This window comes from Salvelinus fontinalis, chromosome 2 (genome assembly GCF_029448725.1).
Source record: "Salvelinus fontinalis isolate EN_2023a chromosome 2, ASM2944872v1, whole genome shotgun sequence".
Taxonomy (NCBI): Eukaryota; Metazoa; Chordata; class Actinopteri; order Salmoniformes; family Salmonidae; genus Salvelinus; species Salvelinus fontinalis.
This window is the reverse complement of record NC_074666.1, coordinates 27,490,882-27,514,774: the sequence shown is the minus strand read 5'-3', so window position 1 is coordinate 27,514,774 and position 23,893 is coordinate 27,490,882. Positions and strand designations below refer to the sequence as shown.

Here is a 23,893-nt window from a genome sequence, read left to right as displayed (position 1 = left end):
CCCTTGACTGTGGTTAGGCCCTTCACTGTGGTTAGGCCCTTGACTGTGGTTACGCCCTTGACTGTGGTTAGGCCCTTCACTGTGGTTAGGCCCTTCACTGTGGTTAGGCCCTTGACTGTGGTTAGGCCCTTGACTGTGGTTAGGCCCTTCACTGTGGTTAGGCCCTTGACTGTGGTTAGGCCCTTCACTGTGGTTAGGCCCTTCACTGTGGTTAGGCCCTTCACTGTGGTTAGGCCCTTCACTGTGGTTAGGCAGCCACTGTGGTTAGGCCCTTCACTGTGGTTAGGCAGCCACTGTGGTTAGGCCCTTCACTGTGGTTAAGCCCTCTTTTCTGGCCTGGTCTCTAGTTCTACTGTTATGTCAGGCTGTAATTCAATATGAGGGTTACCACTGGCCCCCTTTTTTAATCAAGGTCACCTACCAGTTTGTTGTTTCTTGATGGTAAGTGTTTTTTAACAGCTGTATGCCATGTAAGAACGATTACAAATCTGACGATGCAGAGCTCAGTAATGGTACTCAAGCAGGACACAAGTGTTTATTTGCCACATATTCACCCCTACACGTTTCCACAGGATACAGAAATGCCTGTTACTGGGCCTTAGGTGAACCTAATTCATCAGTCCCACATGAAGACACAGTACAGTAAACAGACAAGACAGTAGAAATGTGCTGCCTCAGAGGAACTCAGAGGAGAGATCTTGTCGTTGTCATTCACGCTGGTATTGGGATGCATGAGAATCAGTCATTACACACCGATACTGTCCTTCAAGCCCATTCATCTGGCTGTCAGCGGCACATTACCCGGACGTATTCAGTGTACTGTGGATAACTCAGTAATACTCTGTAGAGCAGACGGGCCTCTCTGAAGTTGTGCTGGGGGTTTAGATATGAGCACTTTTACTAATGATGACAAGTGGGAGAAGTGGGAGAGAGTGATGTGATTTTGAGCTGTCAGTTCCCTTCCTCTCCCTGTATCCTACTCTATCCGAGGAGAGGAGAGGAGAGGAGAGGAGAGGAGAGGAGAGGAGAGGAAACAGGGAACATACAGAATAGAGAGAGATATTGCAGTAACCCTGGTGTGACCACACCACCTGTTTCTCCCCCTGATCCCCACAACAACCGCCACCTCTGCTGCCTGCCTGCCCACATCCTGCTAATTGGCTTATGTCACATAGACCTGAACACACACTTGGCCCACACACACACACACAGCCACACCTAAAGAGAATTCCCAGGTAGCTATCCTAGCAGTGTGTTTACCTGAGCCCTGAGCTGCAATGGTATAGAGGATAATCTCTCTCTCTCTCTCTCTCCCTCTAGCTCTCTCTCCCTCTCTCTCGCTCTCTCCTCACTAAAGCATTCTAAACATGTACATCCCAGACATCTGAATGACAAGCCCTGCTGCCACTGCGGTGACCACAACCCCCATCCTTCCCCCCTTCTCAATCTTACTGTGGAGAAGAAACTAAATGAATTGGTTTTCCCTCTCCGGGCGACTTCTCAGAGAAACGGCGTGTGTGACGATAATGGCAGGTTGCATTGGGCAGCCAGGTTATTTAATAAATGGAGGGATATATGTGACAGAGAGGATGCAGAGGGACATACACAGACACCAACAGACAGGCAGGCAGGCAGGAGAGACAAGCCACTTCCTGCCCCCCTCCCCTTCTTAAAAACCTAGACTAACTACTCTGATTTCCTCCCTGTCTGTGACACACACACACACAGAGCGACTCCCTCAATCAGACTGATTTGTTTGTCTCCCAAGTGTTTCAGGATTCCTTAAGGAGGGGAAAAAACTTTGTATAATCAAGTCAATCAAGTCATTCAATCAAGTCGAAATTTGTGTTGAGCCCTTTTCAGTCTGGATGATTACAACCAAGCCCGCTCTGAATATTTACTTGCTGCTCCGCGCTGCTGGGCTCAGCTATGGCTTTACTTTTACAGAGTACCAAGCTACTGAGAAATACAGAGATTATACCATGCACACACTAGATGAGATGTTCAGTACATGCTCAAATGACAATTATTGAGGTCAAGTACTGAGCTGATATTGTAGAGGGAGCATCCTCAGTTTTACACAAGGTGACCTTGAGCTGAAATCTAATATGGCACAGGCCTGAGGACAGGGACTGTGACTGGGACAGGGACAAGGTCTGGGACAGGAGCTGGGGCAGGGACTGGAACAGGGACTGAACATCCTCCAACCCACAATGACATGGCTCTCTTGCCGCCAAACCATAAAAGGGAGGAACCCAAAATGATTCTCCTTACCTTCCCAAATTGTTCAAAATACTGCTTCACATCTTCCACCACTGTGTTGGCTGACAATCCGCCCACGAATATTTTCTTTGTTCTTGTGACCATCTGAAGAGAGGAAAGAGATGGGTGATCAGGCTTCAAACGCATCACAACACGTTTAATGTGAGTCCAAACATAGAATCCCCGGTAGACTGGCCCCTCGATAAGGGATGAAAGGGAAAGAGAGAGAGAGGACAGGAAAAGAGACAAGGGGTCTCTATATTCTAATGGTAAGAGAGAATTTTGGGGAAAGCATTGTTTATGAGAGGATCCTTTCCCCTAGCCTTTTGTGACAGGATAGATAATACTTCTACAGCATGATCTTTAAGCAACAACAAATGTTGATACACACTCTGAAGACACCCTAAATAGCCAAGCAGTGCTGCAGCCTATGCTGAGAATCTGTCAAAGGTGAATTGTTTTCATTGTACATCTAACAATGTCATTTCAGATTGCACTTTACTTCAACAGCCACCGCTATCTCTAATCAAAACATGGTTCATTTCTAAAAGGCTTTACAGATAGTGTGGCACATTTCAAGCCTCCATTCCGTCGTTTTGCTTGTTTCTGATCCTCAACACATTCAGGTATTTTACATTTGTTCCAAAACACTCAACACTACCTGATTTAGTACTGTCGTTGCACCAAACCTAACCATAAACATCAATGCCTTTCTTTAAAATCAATACACAAGTATATATTTTTTAACCTGCATATTTAGTTAATATTGCCTGCTAACATGAATTTCTTATAATTAGGGAAACTGTGTCACTTCACTTGCGTTCCGTGCAAGCAGTCAGGGTATATGCAGCAGTTTGGGCTGCCTGGCTCGTTGCGAACTGTGTGAAGTCCATTTATTCCGAACAAAGACCGTAATTAATTTGCCAGAATTGTACATAATTATGACATAACATTGAAGGTTGTAGCAGTGTAGTAGCAATCTTTAGACTTAGGGATGCCACCCGTTAGATAAAATACGGAACGGTTCCGTATTTCACTGAAAGAATAAACGTTTTGTTTTCGAAATTATAGTTTCCGGATTCGACCATATCAATGACCAAATGCTCGTATTTCTGTGTGTTATTATGTTATAATTAAGTCTATGATTTGATAAAGCAGTCTGACTGAGCGATGGTAGGCACCAGCAGGCTCGTAAGCATGCTTGAAGCACAGCGAAGAGCTGCTGTCAAACGCACTTTCGTGCGTTTGACAGCAGCTCTTCGCTGTGCTTCAAGCATTGAGCTGTTTATGCCTATCAACTCCCGAGATTAGGTCTGGTGTAACCGATGTGAAATGGCTAGCTAGTTAGCGGGGTGCGCGCTAATAGCGTTTCAATCGGTGAAGTCACTTGCTCTGAGACTTGGAGTAGTTGTTCCCCTTGCTCTGCAAGGGCCGTGGCTTTTGTGGAGCGATGGGTAACGATGCTTCGAGGGTGGCTGTTGTTGATGTGTTCCTGGTTCGAGCCCAGGTAGGGGCGAGGAGAGGGACGGAAGCTATACTGTTACACTGGCAATACTATAGTGCCTATAAGAACATCCAATAGTCAAAGGTATATGAAATACAAATGGTATAATAGAGATAAATAGTCCTATAATTCCTATAATAACTACAACCTAAAACTTCTTACCTGGGAATATTGAAGACTCATGTTAAAAGGAACTACCAGCTTTCATATGTTCTCATGTTCTGATCAAGGAACTTAAATGTTAGCTTTTTTACATGGCACATATTGCACTTTTACTTTCTTCTCCAACACTTTGTTTTTGCAATATTTAAACCAAATTGAACATGTTTCATTATTTATTTGAGGCTAAATTGATTTTATTGATGTACTATATTAAGGTAAAAGAAAAGTGTTCATTCAGTATTGTTATAATTTTCATTATTACAAATACGTTTTTAAAAATCGTCCGATTAATCGGCATCGGCTTTTTTGGTCCTCCAATAATCGGTATCGGTATCGGCGTTGAAAAATCATAATCCGTCGACCTCTACTTAAGATAGTCCCAAATAAATACATTCTTCATTGTTTTTCCAAACACAATTAGCTTGTGCTGGAGGAAGGAATCGGAGAGCATTAAAGCCTCAATTAATTCCAAAGCAGCAGAAATATTAAGGTTTATCACCCACACCATCAGAAAGGGAAACATGGCACAGCTAAGTGCATCTGCAGCAGTGTGCACAGAGCATTTACAAAAAACAAGGAGTTCTGGGGGAAATAGGAAATATTCCCAATAAGAAAGAGAGTAGAAATACTAGATCCTCCTCAGACAACGAATGACTCCACCTTCGTTACTCACAAGCTGTTACTGAAATGTACAGAGAAATGATGGCACTACTTAACATAGTAGTTACACACATGCATGTACGCACAAGCACACGCACACACGCACGGCACCGCACCACCCACCCACCCACCCACCCACCCACCCACCCACCCACCCACCCACACACACACACACACACACACACACACACACACACACACACACACACACACACACACACACACACACACACACACACACACACACACACACCAGCACTGTCTTTTCCCCCTTCTGGGCCATTTGCATGGGAACTCATGCAAATTGTGGCAGTAGGCTGTTGTGCCGTAGCCCTGGCTGGCGTAATGCAGCTGAATATCCCTCCGCCGGCAACCACAGCCATGGCAACTGGTGGTAAAAGGCTACGTGGGTATTTATCAGCATCACTTACTTTTATCACTGCCGATCTTGGTAATATAAACACAAGCCAGTGTTCATCTCTGCTAGTCCTCCTACATCTTTTACAGCTGTTTCACCTGCTTCCCTTGATAGATAATCTGACTGTTTGTAAGTCATTTTCAGCGAGGGTGCTCCCCCAGCCTGTCTGTAGCCAGTTAAGTTTTTAGCGCCGTCTTTATACTTTCTGACAGGGCTGCCCAAAGGCTGATGGGATTTCTAGAGCCGTGGAACAACGCAATTACTTTCCCTATTTCTCTCTCCATGGTGACAACAGACAACAGGCCTATCTCGCTTCCTTCTCCTCTCTAGGGAAATGGCTGCAGAGTGTTTGGTGTTTCCACTGAGTGACTTAGGAGGAGGTGGGACTGTGTGTGTGTGTGTGTGTGTGTGTGTGTGTGTGTGTGTGTGTGTGTGTGTGTGTGTGTGTGTGTGTGTGTGTGTGTGTGTGTGTGTGTGTGTGTGTGTGTGTGTGTGTGTGTGTGTGTGTGTGTGTGTGTGTGTACGCTTGAGTGCCAGTCAGAACAAACAAGCTTGTTGTAAAAAAAAGAACCCAACAACTCTGACTGCTCGTAGAACAAAATACACCTGCAAGGAGAGAGACCCCCAGTGTTGTGAGGCTGTGTTTTGAATGGGAGGCTAGCAGAACGTAGGGTTGTGTTGCCTGTCAATAGAGTTCACTGTAGAGCTTTTCACGGGTCCAACAGACACGAAATTCCAAGATCTGACAGGACTCGAGCGGATCCCAAATATAATAACCTGTTCCCATTTTCCCTATAAACAATGACTTGACTTACTTGACCTTAATAAAGTTATCCAACATTTGTGAAGGTCTGGAATGTATAGCTGTTTTTTGGCTTAGCTACTGCAGGCCTATGAAGGCAGTGCCTCCCGGCACTCCAACTGACTCTGACAGTTGAACTTGAGGTGAGGAAGAACGATCTAGGCCTACCAGTGTTACTCCTTTAATCGTACAATATAATTTTCTGATGGAAAACATACGAATTAGCCTCCTTCTGTACGCCTATATCTGTATAGCAGTAGTAGCCTTTCTGACAAGTATAAAACAATCCATGTCGATGTCAGGAACATGGCGCCGGCATATCTTTCTCTCCGTCTCTCTAGGGCTAGGCCTAAGCTTGTCTGCCTCAACATTAATTTTTTTAATATGAATATTATACAGTAATATCCTATATGCATGTAATGCCCAAATGCAATTTGCACTCAAATCTCTGACAGCTGAACTGTGAGGTAGACGATTATTGTTTAAGGTAAGTAAAAACCAGTAAAACAAAAGGCTATAAAGTTTTGAATACGCTACACATCAAAACACAACGACTAGTTGTATTTTTGTTGTCATTTGTTATAGGCAGTTTTTAAGGACACTGTGAATCATTTGGCCAATATCACTTGTCTATTGATGGTGCTGGCAGCGCCCAGTCTGAGGATTATTTCACTCTTTCTACTCTCGAATCTGAACGGGTCTCTCTGATCTGAACCAGCACGGGTCTGTTTTTCACAGTCCTTTTTGGATGGGTCTGACTGTCCTCGGGTCCATTTGGAACGGGTCTCAGTTTTGTGAGAATGTAGTTATGAATATCGGGTCGGGTGTGAAAGCCAAAGATCCATTTCAGACCCATGAAAACCTTTTGTTCACTGTCAATATGTCCAGCACACCTGCAGTCAGTCCTCAGACACAACATAGAAGACAGAGAGGAGCTGCAGCCTTAACTTTCCCTTGACTCAACATACACCAGGCCAGGCTGAGGACACTGACTGCAGACTTCAAGGACACAGTCTCCTGCTATCATCAAAGTCACTCCATGCTGTCTCTGAATGCATTACCAGCAATGATCTATTGTGTGATTAGCTCATTTCAAAAAGACTATTCCTAATCTAACAAGCCACAGAGAACCCAAATGGAACAGGGGCTGATTGGTGGGAGGGCAAATCTCCACAGTGTGTGTGTGTGTGTGTGTGTGTGTGTGTGTGTGTGTGTGTGTGTGTGTGTGTGTGTGTGTGTGTGTGTGTGTGTGTGTGTGTGTGTGTGTGTGTGTGTGTGTGTGTGTGTGTGTGTGTGTGTGTGTGTGTGTGTGTGTGTGTGTGTGTGTGATGGAGAGGTGGAGGGGATTTCAGCTCCTTATAATAATGTGTTTTAACAGGGGAACGGGCTGCTGTGTGGTACTGGTACTGCTCAGGGATTTATAGATCCAGCTACGTAGTTAATATGGCAGCCTTTCATTATTTGTGTAAATTTGAGGAGTTCTGAACAGCAACAAAAGGACACTGGGTACAGTAGCAGAACTGCTAAACATATCAAATCAAATCGCATTTTATTGGTCGCATACACATATTTAGCAGATGTTATTGTGGGTGTAGCGAAATGCTTGTGTTCCTAGCTCCAACAGCATAGTAATATCTAACAATACACACAGATCTAAAAGTTAAATCAAAAATTGAGAAATAAAAAAATATTAGGACGAGCAATATCGGAGTCCGGAGTATAAACATATATATACCGTACCAGTCAAAAGTTTGGACACACCTACTCATTCCAGGGTTTTTCTTTATTTTTACTATTTTCTACATTGTACATTAATAGTGAAGACATCAAAACTATGAAATAACATATATGGATGTATGTAAATGTAAATGTAACCTTTATTTAACCGTTATTGTTAAAAGTTAATTTGTTGGAATTTCTTTCTTTCTTAGTGCGTTTGAGCCAATCAGTTGTATTGTGACAAGGTAGGGTGCTATACAGAAGATGGCCCTATTTGGTAAAAGACCAAGTCCATATTATGGCAAGAACAGCTCAAAAAAGCAAAGAGAAATGACAGTCAATCATTACTTTAAGACATGAAGGTCAGTCAATCTGGAAAATTTCAAGAAATTTGAAAGTTTCTTCAAGTGCAGTCGCAAAAACCATCAAGCGCTATGATGAAACTGTCTCTCATGAGGACCGCCACAGGAAAGGAAGACTCAGAGTTACCTCTGCTGCAGAGGATAAGTTCATTAGAGTTAACTGCACCTGAGATTGCAGCCCAAATAAATGCTTCTCAGATTTCAAGTAACAGACACATCTCAACGTCAACTGTTCTGAGGAGACTACGTGAATCAGGCCTTCATGGTCGAATTGCTGCAAAGAAACCACTACTAAAGGACACCAATAAGAAGAAGAGACTTGCTTGGTCCAAGAAACACAAGCAATGGACATTAGACCAGTGGAAATCTGTGCTTTGGTTACTACATGATTCCATATGTGTTATTTCATAGTTTTGATGTCTTCACTATTATTATACAATGTAGAAAATAGAAAAAATAAAGAAAAACCCTTGAATTAGTAGTTGTGTCCAAACTTTTGACTGGTACAGTATATATATGTTTATACTCTGTATATGTATGTGATGGAATGTTGTAGTGTGTACCACAGTATGTGGTACAGTACAGCTGAAGAATATGTGGTATATCTGAAGAAAACATAGAATAGAATAGAAAAGTATATACAGCAATAGTTGACTAGAATACAGTATATACATATGAAATGGGTTAAACAGTATGTAAACATTTATTTTTATTTTTTAATCTTTATTTAACTAGGCAAGCCAGTTAAGAACACATTCTTATTTACAATGATGGCATACCGGGGAACAGTGGGTTAACTGCCTTGCTCAGGGGTAGAACGACAGATTTTTAACCTTGTCAGCTCAGGGATTCGATCCAGCAACCTTTCCGTTACTGGCCCAACATTCTAACCACTACATGATTAAAGTGACCAGCGTTCCATGTCTCTGTACATAGGGCAGCAGCCTCTATGACGCAGGGTTGAGTAACCGGGTAGTAGCCAGCTAGTGACAGTGACTAAAGCTCAGGGCAGGGTACTGGGCGGTGGCTGGCTAGTGGTGAATGTTTTACAGTCTGATAGCCTGGAGATAGAAGCTGTGAGGGTTATGAAAATGTATACAGAAGATGGCAAAGACAAGCCAGAGTATTTATTACCTCTAAATGTACAAAGTGGAGGAAGATAAATGTAGTGTACAGCAGTGGAAACCCAGAACGACAGCACAAAGAGCAGAGAAAATAACATATTGGAGTTATTATGCATATATACTACACAAAAATATAAACGCAACATGCAACAATTTCAATTATTTTACTGAGTTATAGTTCATATAAGGAAATCAGTCAATTTAAATAAATTCATTAGGCCCTAATCTATGGATTTTAGATGATTGGGCAGGGGCGCAGCTATGGGTGGGCTTGGGAGGACAACGGCCCACCCACTTGGGAGCCAGGCCCAGCAAATCAAAATAAATTTTTCCACACAAAAACGAAAATTTCTGGGATTTTCTATTACAGCACATGAAACATGGGACCAACACTTTACATGTTGCATTTATATTTTTGTTCAGTATATTAGATAATTACTTTTTGCAACGGAAATAGACAGGCCTTCAGATACTTTTTCCAGAGACTGAACAAGTGAAGGACACTGCAAAGCTGAGGAAGTTCCTCTCACTGTATGTTGCCTGCAGAACCTGCATGTTCAGATAAAAAACAGAGACAAAAGAGGGACAAATCCCCTGTAGGAAAGGAGTTGAGCCCATCCTCCCAGTAGGCTGGACCACCCCAGCTCTCTACAGACCAGGGAGGCCCTGTAGTGTTCTGTTCTCCCAGAGCCCCGTGTTCCCATGTCTCTGTATATTGATCTACTACAGTCTCCTACACAGAGCAGTGTGATGGGTCACTGCCTCTCTACCAAGGCCAGTGTTTTACCCTCCGCTTTCCCAACACAGACACCCAGCTGTCAATCAACTGGATACATACCAAGGACAAGTCCCACTTGTTACCACAATATCCCTATCTCAAAAACGGACCCTCCAATATGCATCAAAGTAAACTATAAACGGCAGAGGTTTAGCAAGGAAAAGACTATGCTGGCAGACTTGGTCCATAAGCTGAATGGCTCCATCCAGAGCACAGTTGCTGTAGCAGCAATGCTGACAGTGAGAGGTTAAAGCTGTGGAGGTAGCCCCTCACTCTACCCTCCATCCTCTCCATCAAACCCTTAGGGCTCAGGCTTAGCATCAACAGCACCACTTGATTCTGCCATGCTCCTAATTAACTGCAACAGTATTTGTTGACAACTGTTTTCAGCTGAGTAACTTTGGTCCTTCTCTAAAATAGGGAACACTTGTGTGACAACAAGCAATCCAGGCTAAAGCCTTCGCTTGATAAGAAAGCTTAACCTCCTCATCCTTAATCACCGTCTTGTGTACCCTCCATGATGATTTCCAAAGCTAGCGGATTATACCGCCACAACAACCCGCTATAGTAGACCCCCCCAGGCCCGCTGAGAGCCCACGTTCCCACTCCCACCCCAGCCACCTCTAGCCCCAGTGTCTAAGATCACATATCCAGCTCCGATTAGAGCGTACGGTCCCTCATCATAGCACAGCGCCTTTCAAGGCTACAGCCCACAGACATCAGGAGGGGGAGAAATAATCCTAGTAAGTTGTGTGTCATTTCTCATGACAAGAGAAACAGAAATGCCCATAGCAGTTATTTGTTATGAGCTCCAATTCATCTAATGGTAACAGGAGGATAGAACTAGTGGCATGGGGAGAGATGCAGACTGTCCATGTTGATGACGAGAGGGTGAGAGCACAGAGAGCATCTGTCAGAGCAGTGTAAACCTGATCAAAGCCCTCAGCCCTGGGCACACAAACACAGTCAACACTATATTACACCATGGCCAGCCCAGGTAAACATTACATCTGTTCTGTTCATTACCAGCACTGACGATGAATTAAAGACAGAAAGCAGAAGATGTACTACTGTAGCAACACTGAACAAAAATATAAACGCAACATGCAACAATTTCAAAGATTTTACTGAGTTACAGTTCATATAAGGAAATCAGTCAATAGAAATAAATTAATTAAGCCCTAATCTATGGATTTCACATGACTGGGAATAGAGATATGCAACTGTTACCTCACAGATACCTTTACCAAAAAATATGGGCGTGGATCAGAAAACCAGGCGGTATCTGGTGTGACCACTATTTGCCTCATGCAGCACAACACATCTCCTTTGCATAGAGTTGATCAGGCTGTTGATGTTGTCACACTCCTTTTCAATGGCTTTGCAAAGTTGTTGGATATTGGTGGAAACTTGAACACGCTATCGTACACGTCGATCCAGAGCATCCCAAACATGCTCAATGGGTGACATGTCTGGTGAGTATGCAGGCCCTGGAAGAACGGGGACATTTTCAGCTTCCAGGAATTGTGTAAAGATCCTGGCAACATGGGGCCGTGCATTATCATGCTGAAACATGAGGTGATGGCGAAGGATGAATGGCACGACAATGGGCCTCAGGATCTCATCACAGTATCGCTGTGGATTTCATTTACCATTGATAAAATGCAACTATGTTCATTGTCTGTAGCTTATGCCTGCTCATATCATAACCCCACCGCCACCATGGGGCACTCTGTTCACAACGTTGACATCAGCAAACCGCTCGCCCACACCACGCCGTACACGCTGTCACGATAATCAGCTTCTTCATATGCCACACCTGTCAGGTGGATTGATTATCTTGACAAAGAAGAAATGCTCACTAACAGGGATGTCAACAAAGCTTTTTGTGTGTATGGAACATTTCTGGGTTCTTTTATTTCAGCTCATGAAACACGGGACCAACACTTTACACTTGATATTTTTCTTCAGTATACATCAATACAAGCTTTGTTTAATGTGTGAGCGCATTATGGAAAAGAGAGAGAGAGAGAAAGAAATTGAACATGTTTGATGGGAAGACAGGAAGATAGAGAATTGAGACAAGCAGCACTAAGTGTGAATTGGCCTGTACTTGTGTTCTGTAGCATTGGGCCTCTCCTCTCCTCACTCTCCTTCTGCCCTTTTAAGAACTGGTCCAATCTCAGCCCTAGTGTGCATAAATAGATGGCTAATTGCTAATTACAATACAATTAGGGCTCAGGAGATGAGAGAGGGAAAGATGCGTACTGCAAATACGGAGTGACAGGCCCAAGCACTATAGCCCAGGATTACACCAGACATTTGCACAAGGACAGAAAACAAGTGCTGCCACAGGGGGACAGAGAGGCTGGGACGGGAGAGAGAGGCTGTCAAGCGCAAGGCGCAGGCTAATGAAAGGCCTGGCTCCAACTAGCAAAGACCTTTTCAAGCCCCGATGCAATCAGCAATCTGATGCTAAAGATTCAGGGCAGCCACCTCCTTCATCAAACTGCAATTCTGCCGCTCTACCAATTCATTCAGCTAGCAGGCGTGCTTTTGAATAAGCGGATGGGGGGCTGATGATGTGAGCTGCTGTTGCTCACACAGGGAAAAGGTTGAGGGAAGGCAGGTAGGGTGGGAGTGGGGTGGAGACTGAGGGTGACACTGTGATTTAGTGCTTGAGAGAGGCCACTGTGTGTAGATGGCGCTTGGAGAAAAACTTCACGTTGTGTAGTGAACATGGTGAGGTATGGCCCAGGTCTCCCTTTTATCTGACTGATTAGCTGTACTTCACACTCAGCCTGTACTGTTATGAAGATTGATAGGAGCAGCTTATGGCTGATGATAGGACCCTGGAGATGCATGGGCCCATACACAACCAGAACATTTTCACTGCATTCCAATCAGATCACCCCTCTGTGATCATCGGCACGCTGCAAATCAACAAAACATTAGTATCCCAATAACAGACAATTAAAATGAAGCGGACGAATCCAGAATGTCTCTTAAGAACGGTTCTGAAATATGAATGTTATGCTAATTAGACACTTGCTTACGGCGTTTAACAAATGACCTAGACAATGATGCTAGGAGCAGTAGGCTACAGTGACTGGGTACCTGTTAGAAAACCCAGCATGCCATGTGGCTTTAGAGTGGGCCTACTGAGAGAGCAGGCTGGTTATTATGTGTCAGTTCACATGAATCCTTTAATGAGGCACTTCAAAATAGATTCTAAACTAGCTAGCCTGAGAAGCATTGATGGTCTAAGGGACTAATACAGGCTAAGAGAGACAGTACACTTCTAACCTCCTGTCAGTGACAGTGCCCTGGTCCCCTCTCCCTCCCTGGCCCTGCCATGTCAGACATAGAGGCAGTAACAGTATCAGTGTCGCAGTCAGCAAGCCATGCAATGTGATGCGAGCAGCAGCACGAGGCTGGGGATTTGGACAGAACTCTAATAGTGCTCGGTAAGGATCAATGTCCTGGAACACAACAGCATGTACTGTAGCTGGGGACCTGAGGATTCAAGCACCACAGTAGAGAGTGGCTCGTCCCAGATATAGCGGTTATAAAACAGTTTTAGCCTTCCACTGCCTGATTAGCCTGATTGAGTATTACCTTTAGACCTAAGAATCATGTTGTGAAGTGTATTCAACAGATATTAACATAAGCACCAGCAGGACACTGTAAAGAAATGCTTAGTGATACAACAGTAGGCGCTGAGTAGTCCATAGCCAGGCAGGGCAGGTGCCCCAGACAGAGGCCCCTACTACCCCTTGTCTACATCCAGCTGTGGGCCATGTTCCAGGGCCAGAGGTATACTAGATAGAGGCCCAGTGCCTTGCTCGAACTGCTCCAGCATGAAGCAACACCCTGCAGGTGGAGGGAGAGGCTGGATCAGGGGGTTGACAGCTCTATGACTGACCCCTACTTTAATTGGGATTATGTTCCACTGGACCTCCATCCCTCACTGTAAACGACCTGTCAATCTGCCCCAACCCCCGGCCCCTGGCCCTGTGCCATCCTAAGAGGGGCCTGGAGAGAGGGCCACCCAGACCAGACCCGGGCTCTCTCTAACAAGCTGCCTTATAGGCTGCAGAACAGAGCAGAGGTCACGAGCTACACACACCTTCTCAGTCTAGTGAGTGAGTGAGTGAGTGAGTGAGTGAGTGAGTGAGTGAGTGAGTGAGTGAGTGAGTGAGTGAGTGAGTGAGTGAGTGAGTGAGTGAGTGAGTGAGTGAGTGAGTGAGTGAGTGAGTGAGTGAGTGAGTGAGTGAGGGAGGGAGGGAGGGAGGGAGGGAGGGAGGGAGGGAGGGAGGGAGGGAGGGAGGGAGGGAGGGAGGGAGGGAGGGAGGGAGGGAGGGAAAATTCATAAATCAAGGGATTTGATTTGTTCTCATTTGTGCTTAGACAATTTCAGAAAAAAACGAAACAACATTTCAGAGAAATAGGAGCTGTTGTGGTAGTGAGAATGTTTCTGATAATAACACTAACCTAATTTTACTGTAAATCATTTGGGTAATTATTGGTGACTTAACACCATAATGGCTTGGTGCAGTAAAGCATTATTGAATAATCTTCGTCATAAACAGACGTTGAAACGTGGAACGATTAGTCAGTGCAATAACATACTCCACCTCTTCTGGTGCCTATGGCTGTGTAACATAAACGCCTGTGCTACAGCAAATCAACTCCCACCCAGTAGTGTCACTTTCTGACTACGTCACTTCTCACAACTGCTGTGGGAGGATGTTCTTTCATGTGTCCCCCATATAACATTGATAGATAGTAAATGTATTTCCCGAAACAGTCCGCAGTAGGGGGGGGAAACAACAACCAGGGAATTAACTTCCAACTATGACAACTATGGTTCTGGTGACACCCCCCCCCACCCCCTCCAGGATGCAGCATATCAAGAATGACTGCAGCTGCTCTGCCTCTGGGGGCCAGGACAGATGAGCAACAACACTACGGCAACAGCAGAGAGCCAGAGTGGAGCCAGAGCCAGGGATACAATTTCCCCTTCTCCCTCTCCCTCTCTCTCTCCCCCTCTCTCTCTCGCCCCCCCCCCCCCCCCCCCCCCCCCCCCCCCTCCCCCCTACCCTGTTCATTCTAGCTCACTAGCATCAATACGTGGCTTGCTAATGTAATGTCTCAGGGGATCCTTTACAGCGTTTCCACTTCACATCCTTCAAACTAGGTGATCATGGTACATCACTGAGGTCACACTGATCCTGGGCCAGTGAACATTACTTCTCTTAAACACTATTCGTAGTAGTTTTACCAGGGAGCTAGGGTTTGGTACTGGAATTATGTGCGCAAACACAAATCACCACATCCGTAATTTTAGTCTTGTCCGAATCTGGCATGTCGGTCATTTTTACATAGCAACAGCGCAATAACTCCACACAGAATAACCTACTATTTTTCGACTAATTCCAAGGTCTTCTGATTCTGATAATATTAGTCCCTGTGTTTTGAGAGAAATGTCGGAGTTTGACATGTGTTGCTCGCGGTTTGCGCAAGAAAACAATAACTGATTCGATAAATTGATGCTTAAAACGAAGTGCTGCGCATAGCCTATATGAAGGGCCTAACGTTATATGTTTTCTATCAACTTTCACAGTGAATGCTTTTGTTGAAATATTTTGTGCCAATGAATTGAACATTGCCAAATCCGTCAGTACAAGTTCACTTTCTCATCCATTGCCTAAAACGTCTTTCAAGTGCAAGTACGCTGTTTAGCTCACATCTGCAGGCTGGGAGGGCAGAGGGGCTATTTATGACGTCTTCTATTGCTGATCGCTAAAATATCGTAATGATTATGATCACACTTCCTCAATTCAAATATTATGGCGACACACTATGGTTTGGTTTGGTTTAGAAATGTGGGAGCCAAGCGTATTATCAGTGTAGCGTTATCGCCTGGATGTTGATATATCTTCACGCCTAGAATAAAAACCTCCAGGCTTCCGTTATAACGTCAATTTATTGAAGAAGAAAAAAATAATTACATGGAGCAGTTTGGAAAAAACGAAACCTATTCAAATCGTCCTGTGGAATAACGGATAATACTAGTCCTGTGCGATTAAGGCTTTACTGTTATCAAAGAATAAACAATGATCAAAAGGGCTGAGAGAAAAGCACTGGAGGAAGACAGAAAATAGAGGGGTAATGTTAAGTACCTATCATTTAAATGCCATCATAAAGAACTGTTGACATTTATGTAACTAACCATTTGGAAGAACAAGATCAATCATTTTTACAGTAGGAATCTCTTCCCCTCCATTACGGGAACAGTCTGGCTGTTTTTACAGCAGTTATATTTTACATTAACAATCCCCTCTCCTCCAAAGGGTCTTATCTCGTTATTGCTCCCCACTTCTATCATTGCAACTCGAACACGGTGCGGTGTTAAAGTAACCCCAGACAAGGATTGCAGTGCACTTAATTGATATGATTAACGTTCCTCACTTAAAGTGCGTGTGTGTGTGTGTGTGTGTGCGTGCATGCACTCTTGTGACTTCAAAATGACATCAAACCCAAGCGTTTCTCATCCCTTTAGACAGAGGAGGATTGGAAGAGTATATAAGAGTATATCTCTTCTGGCGCCGACAGCATTGGCCGCCTCGCTTCGCGTTCCTAGGAAACTATGCAGTATTTTGTTTTTTTACGTGTTATTTCTTACATTGGTACCCCAGGTAATCTTAGGTTTCATTACATACAGTCGGGAGGAACTACTGAATATAAGAGCAACGTCAACTCACCATCATTTCGACCAGGAATATGACTCGAAATATGACCGAAGCGGATCATGTGTTTTGCCTTCCACCCAGTACAATGGATCGGATTCCAGCCGGCGACCCTAAACAACGACGCCGTAAAAGGGGCAAACAAAGCGGTCTTCTGGTCAGGCTTCGGGGACGGGCACATCGCGCTCCACTCCCTAGCATACTACTCGCCAATGTCCAGTCTCTTGACAATAAGGTTGATGAAATCCGAGCAAGGGTAGCATTCCAGAGAAATATCAGAGACTGTAACGTTCTCTGCTTCACGGAAACATGGCTAACTCGAGAGACGCTAACGGAGTCGGTGCAGCCAGCTGGTTTCTTCACGCATCGCGCCGACAGAAACAAACATCTTTCTGGTAAGAAGAGGGGCGGGGGGTATGCCTTATGATTAACGAGACGTGGTGTGATCATAACAACATACAGGAACTCAAGTCATTCTGTTCACCTGACTTAGAATTCCTCACAATCAAATGTCGACTGCATTATCTACCAAGGGAATTCTCTTCGATTATAATCACAGCCGTATATATTCCCCCCCAAGCAGACACATCGAAGGCCCTGAACGAACTTTATCTGACTCTATGTAAACTGGAAACCACACACCCTGAGGCTGCATTCATTGTAGCTGGGGATTTTAACAAGGCTAATCTGAAAACAAAACTCCATAAATTCTATCTGCATATCGATTGTGCTACCAGGGCTGGTAAAACCCTGGATCATTGTTATTCTAACTTCCGCGACGCATATAAGGCCCTCCCCCGCCCTCCTTTCGGAAAAGCTGACCACGATTCCATTTTGTTGCTTCCAGCCTACAAACATAAACTAAAACAAGAAGCTCCCTACGCTGGTCCGACCAATCTGATTCCACGCTTCAAGACTGCTTCGATCACGTGGATTGGGATATGTTCCGCATTGCGTCCAACAACAACATTGACGAATACGCTGATTCGGTGAGCGAGTTCATTAGAAAGTGCATCGGCGATGTAATACCCACAGCAACGATTAAAACATTCCCAAACCAGAAACCGTGGATTGATGGCAGCATTCACGCGAAACTGAAAGCCCGAACCACTGCTTTTAACCAGGGCAAGGAGACCGGAAACATGACCGAATACAAACAGTGTAGCTATTCCCTCCGCAAGGCAATCAAACAAGCTAAGTGCCAGTATAGAGACAAAGTAGAGTCGCAATTCAACAGCTCAGACACAAGAGGTATGTGGCAGGGTCTACAGTCAATCACGGATTACAAAAAGAAAACCAGCCCCGTTGCGGACCAGGATGTCTTGCTCCCAGACAGACTAAAAAACTTTTTTTTGCTCGCTTTGAGGACAATACAGTGCCACTGACACGGCCCGCTACCAAAACCTGCGGGCTCTCCTTCACTGCAGCCGAGGTGAGTAAAACATTTAAACGTGTTAACCCTCGCAAGGCTGCAGGCCCAGACGGCATTCCCAGCCGCATCCTTAGAGCATGCGCAGACCAGCTGGCTGGTGTGTTTACGGACATATTCAATCAATCCTTATCCCAGTCTGCTGTTCCCACATGCTTCAAGAGGGCCACCATTGTTCCTGTTCCCAAGAAAGCTAAGGTAACTGAGCTGAATGACTACCGCCCCGTAGCACTCACTTCCGTCATCATGAAGTGCTTTGAGAGACTAGTCAAGGCCCTATCACCTCCACCCTACCTGACACCCTAGACCCACTCCAATTTGCTTACCGACCTAATAGGTCCACAGACGACACAATCGCAACCACACTGCACACTGCCCTAACCCATCTGGACAAGAGGAATACCTATGTGAGAACGCTGTTCATCGACTACAGCTCAGCATTTAACACCATAGTACCCTCCAAACTTGTCATCAAGCTCGAGACCCTGGGTCTCGACCCCGCCCTGTGCAACTGGGTACTGGACTTCCTGACGGGCCACCCCCAGATGGTGAGGGTAGGTAACAACATCTCCACCCCGCTGATCCTCAACACTGGGGCCCCACAAGGGTGCGTTCTGAGCCCTCTCCTGTACTCCCTGTTCACCCATGACTGCGTGGCCAAGCACGCCTCCAACTCAATCATCAAGTTTGCAGACGACACAACAGTAGTGGGCTTGATTACCAACAACGACGAGATGGCCTACAGGGAGGAGGTGAGGGCCCTTGGAGTGTGGTGTCAGGAAAATAACCTCACACTCAACGTCAACAAAACAAAGGAGATGATTGTGGACTTCAGGAAACAGCAGAGGGAGCACCCCCCTATCCACATCGACGGGACAGTAGTGGAGAGGGTAGTAAGTTTTAAGTTCCTCGGCGTACACATCACGGACAAACTGAATTGGTCCACGCACACAGACAGTGTTGTGAAGAAGGCACAGCAGCGCCTCTTCAACCTCAGGAGGCTGAAGAAATTTGGCTCATCACCAAAAGCACTCACAAACTTCTACAGATGCACAATCGAGAGCATCCTGTCGGGCTGTATCACCGCCTGGTACGGCAACTGCTCCGCCCACAACTGTAAGGCTCTCCAGAGGGTAGTGAGGTCTGCACAACGCATCACTGGGGGCAAACTACCTGCCCTCCAGGACACCTACACCACCCGATGTCACAGGAAGGCCATAAAGATCATCAAGGACAACAACCACCCGAGCCACTCCTGTTCACCCCGCTATCATCCATAAGGCGAGGTCAGTACAGGTGCATCAAAGCAGGGAACGAGAGACTGAAAAACAGCTTCTATCTCAAGGCCATCAGACTGTTAAACAGCCACCACTAACATTTAGCGGCCGCTGCCAACATACTGACTCAACTCCAGCCACTTTAATAATGGGAATTGATGGAAATGTATGTAAAAATGTATCACTAGCCACTTTAAACAATGCCACTTAATATAATGTGTACATACCCTACATTACCCATCTCATATGTATATGTATATACTGTACTCTATATCATCTACTGCATCTTGCCATCTTTATGTAATACATGTATCACTAGCCACTTTAAACTATGCCACTTTATGTTTATATACCCTACATTACTCATCTCATATGTATATACTGTACTCTATACCATCTACTGCATCTGCCTATGCTGTTCTGTACCATCACTCATTCATATATCTTTATGTACATATTCTTTATCCCTTTACACTTGTGTGTATAAGGTAGTAGTTGTGGAATTGTTAGGTTAGATTACTCGTTGGTTATTACTGCATTGTCGGAACTAGAAGCACAAGCATTTCGCTACACTCTCAATAACATCTGCTAACCATGTGTATGTGACAAATAAAATTGGATTTGATTTGATTTATAAAACACTCCAGTCATGCTTCACAGGGCCTCCAGAACAGAGTGGAATAATTCACTGCTCTTAGAATGCTCAGTAGAGCTCAGCAGCCATAGCTAGCTGACGACGCGGCTAAATGAATGGCCTTATTCTCAACGCTCAGTAATGGCTGAGGCAATCGTGACCACAGAGCTAGCCCATAACTAGGACACAGTCACTTGTCCAGCGGCGCAGTCGTTTAGCAGCAGCAGGTATACTGCCTGAAGACTGATGCTGAGTATTTGTGTTTTAGGAAATGACTGGTTCAACTGGCTGTGCGCTATTCAAGGAAGCCAGACAATGGAGGTACAATATTTTCCTTTCAAACAACGAGGCTAAATCTGGTGGGTGGTATTTTACCATTGGAATGTGCATGATTTGAGTTATTTCTCATGGGTAAGCATAACATAGAGGTGGGATGATACAGAGATGAACAGTCTCTCACTGGTACCTCATTCCATCCAGCTCAATAGCCCATACACACAGAATTCCCCTTTAGTGAGGTAATACACTACGATTATGCTGGCCATAGACAATGCAATATAATCTTGGTGGCAATATAAAGCCACAAGTCATTGTGTTGTCCTCGATATGCTAAGACACTTCTGACAGGAGGTGATGGGACTGGTCGTGATGGCGGTGGGGTGGGGGGGGTGCGAGAAATAAAATTGTGCTTTTGTGCAATAGAGGATATTTGGTTCTCTCCTCTTTGGAATTAGGAAAACAGCTTGTGGCTAGTTGAAGCCTCAGCTGCAGTGAAAATAGGTCCTGCCTGTCTCGCTCCTCACATCTCCCAAAAATCTCTGCCCCTGAGCACCGGCAAAAACAAACACAAGCCTTCTCCCCTCCTCTCTCTCGCATGTGTGTTTCTTTCTTCATTTCTGGTATCATTTTTTCCCTCAGAGGAAGAACATACTTCTTAAATATTATTCATTGATGTTAAAGTCACATGCAATATTACTCCATGCTATGTCATTCTCTATCATGCCACTAGTTCTAACATAGGATTTCAACATCAGTTTAGTACAGAGATAAACCAGTAAAAAGGGATTTTGTAGTGTATAAAGCAACACCATGGCATGAGAAAATATGACTAGTGAGCGTAGTGAGCTTCCAGGCATGGCTCAGCCCTAGCATTAGTGTGGTTGAGGTGGAGACAGAGCTGTGCTCCAATGGGTTCCCCACAAACCAGCCCATGACCGCACTGCCAGGCCACTTTCCCAGCACCCCCCATCTCCACACTGCCTTCCCCCACCAGCACTGTAATTTACTCTCCGCGCAGTGCTTAGTAACAGGCCTGACCCCCACTGCTCCATCCGTCAGTTACTGCTCGGCTCAACCAGGGTGCCAATGAAACCTGTCCATTGTGTGGTGAGTAGAACAAACTGGCTCACCTCTCTCCTGCTGGGAGCCCAGCCTGCACTGCCTTCCAAAGAGCAGGACTCATAAACACTAGCTCACAGCCAGCCGCTCTACCCTCTAGGCCTCTCGAAACCTCAAGACTGAACCTCAGCAGCTAGAAGACAAGACCTTGGGGAAATTATATTGGCAGCTAGCTAGCTCTCTTATGGTAAAAAATGTATTTGGAATAAGACTGAAGTTGTCTTCAAGCCACGGCATACATAGGCCATTTCAATGGGAATGCATGCATCCTATTGTCAAAATGTTGCAACTATTAATGATGAATAATTAGCGATTAGTGGATGGATATCTTTGATGTTGGGTTTAGAGATGTTCTGGTTAGCTCTTGTTGCACTGATAAGGGCCATGCACAAGCCTGGGGTAGTTAGTTCAATCACATCCCAAGTTCTGCTCCACCTAACCCAACCACAAAATCTGCTAATGTTCCTGAGCTCATTTAACATCTGTCCCTCAGTGATATCGGCAGAAAGAGAAGAAAATAAACATTAATTGTTAGCATAGCTGAAAAAGACTGGAAGTAGGGCCTCCCGGGTGGCGCAGTGGTCTAGGGCACTGCATCGCAGTGCTAACTGCGCCACCAGAGTCTCTGGGTTCGCCCCCAGGCTCTGTCGCAGCCGGCCGCGACCGGGAGGTCCGTGGGACGATGCACAATTGGGCTAGCGTCGTCCGGGTTAGGGAGGGTTTGGCCGGTAGGGATTTCCTTGTCTCATCGCGCTCCAGCGACTCCTGTGGCGGGCTGGGCGCAGTGCGCGCTAACCAAGGGGGCCAGGTGCACGGTGTTTCCTCCGACACATTGGTGCGGCTGGCTTCCGGGTTGGAGGCGCGCTGTGTTAAAGAAGCAGTGCGGCTTGGTTGGGTTGTGCCTCGGAGGACACATGGCTTTCGACCTTCGTCTCTCCCGAGCCCGTACGGGAGTTGTAGCGATGAGACAAGATAGTAATTACTAGCGATTGGATACCACGAAAATTGGGGAGAAAAGGGGTTAAAATTATTATTATTTTTTAATTTTTTTTTTTTTTTTTTTAAGACTGGAAGTCAAAGCCCTTTAATTAGTAAAGCGAGGGAGTCACGTGATGCGCTAGGTTTACAGTGTCAACAGCACGTAGCACTACCGTACTCAGATAACGCTTGTTCAAACCCATTTGTAGAGTGGCTGTAGAGTGAGCCTGCTCCAGTCGCCCCTGCTACCACCTCCCTGTGGCATAAACTAACATGGCTAATGGCTGCAACTACAGAACAACCAGGCCCCTCTCTCCTCTCTCTCTTTTCTCTCCTCTTTCAGTCTTGGATTACTGCTCTCTGTAATCATACCAGGGGTGAATGCGTTGGAAATTGAGATTTGAAGTGACAAGAGTGCAATATTTGGTTGGATGATTTGAGAAGCTTCCAATGTCGTATCTCCCAGTCAGTGGCAGAGAGCGCAGCGCGGGGCAACTCATCACACACCCATAGACTGAGGAGAATTACCCAGTGCTCTGTAATACACCATACATGTGTACACAAACACAGATCAGCTAAACCTGCCTGCCGACAGTCAGTCAGACAGTCAGTCAACCTGGTTAGAGGAGGCTCACACAAGGCTGCAGGAGGAAACCAGCCCAGACACAGAGTGCATTCGATTCAACATGAAAACCTATTTTTTCCAAGAGCAGATCCTCTTTTGTTCTGCATAAATGCCAATTACCTAATTCTTTCTAGCATGCAAATCAGATTAAATGAGGGCACGGCAGATCGCCCATACAGCTCTGTGGAGTACTGCCTGTCTCCCTCAAGAGCCACAAGACGGGAACCCTTGGGACACGAACACACACTTAACAATTTAATCTGCCTCTTTTTCACTATACGCCAAACTGATTTCATTTTTTTTATCCAAAACTCTACAATATTAATAATGACAATGATAATCACTTAAACTACAAACCTTTTGCCGCACATCCATTTCATTCATTAATTGTCTTTTTCCTAATACAATCACATTAACCATGCTCTTCTGTGAGCATGAAACATCAAAATGAGTATTTCTCTAACCCCATGGCCGCCCTCACATCAGCATGTCTATAAGTGTCCATATAATTGGATGATATATGTCAGAGAGTAATTGCTATTTGTGAGAGGCACTGACATTTCTCTATAGTCGGACCAGTGGGAGCCATAGAAGACAGTGAGAGGAGCGGTGACCAGTCTTTAGCTGAGGGGAGTGGAGACCTGAAAGGGGCCAAAACCCACACACTGCACCCTGGCTACAGTACAGTACACATACTGTAATAGCGCTGCCAAAGCCGTTTGGTTAGCTCCAGTTAGCTCGCTGGTTTTTCCTCTTCTCTGGAGGGGAGAGACAAGGCTGTTTGCTGATGGAAGAGATCACTGAAAAGGGCAGGCAGTACATAAAAGCCATAACTACTGCACACACGAGCACCCCTGCCCCAACCCCTCACATCCCTGTCTGCCTCTATTTGCCTCTCTTTATCTGTTTCTCTCTTTCTCTCTCTCCTTCTCTCCCTTGCTCTCTGCCCAAAGTAGTGAAGAGAAGGGCAGTCCAGAAGTGCCCAACTAGCCCCAGACCATGTCCCAAT

General features: G+C 45.2%; 1 protein-coding gene across 5 annotated transcripts in view; it reads right to left on the bottom strand.

The window, feature by feature from the left end:
- The window catches only part of LOC129815418 (RNA-binding protein Musashi homolog 2-like), a 490,331-nt gene that overhangs the window by 385,035 nt on the left and 81,403 nt on the right, over window positions 1–23,893 (bottom strand). For all 5 annotated transcript variants that reach the window (XR_008753427.1, XR_008753428.1, XR_008753429.1 and 2 more), the window contains exon 6: window positions 2,275–2,367. Coding sequence is in view for 2 of the 5 variants with exons in the window: in XM_055869219.1 (XP_055725194.1) it covers window positions 2,275–2,367 (93 nt within the window). In the remaining 3 variants the exon portion in view is untranslated. The remainder of the gene's footprint in view (window positions 1–2,274; window positions 2,368–23,893) is intronic.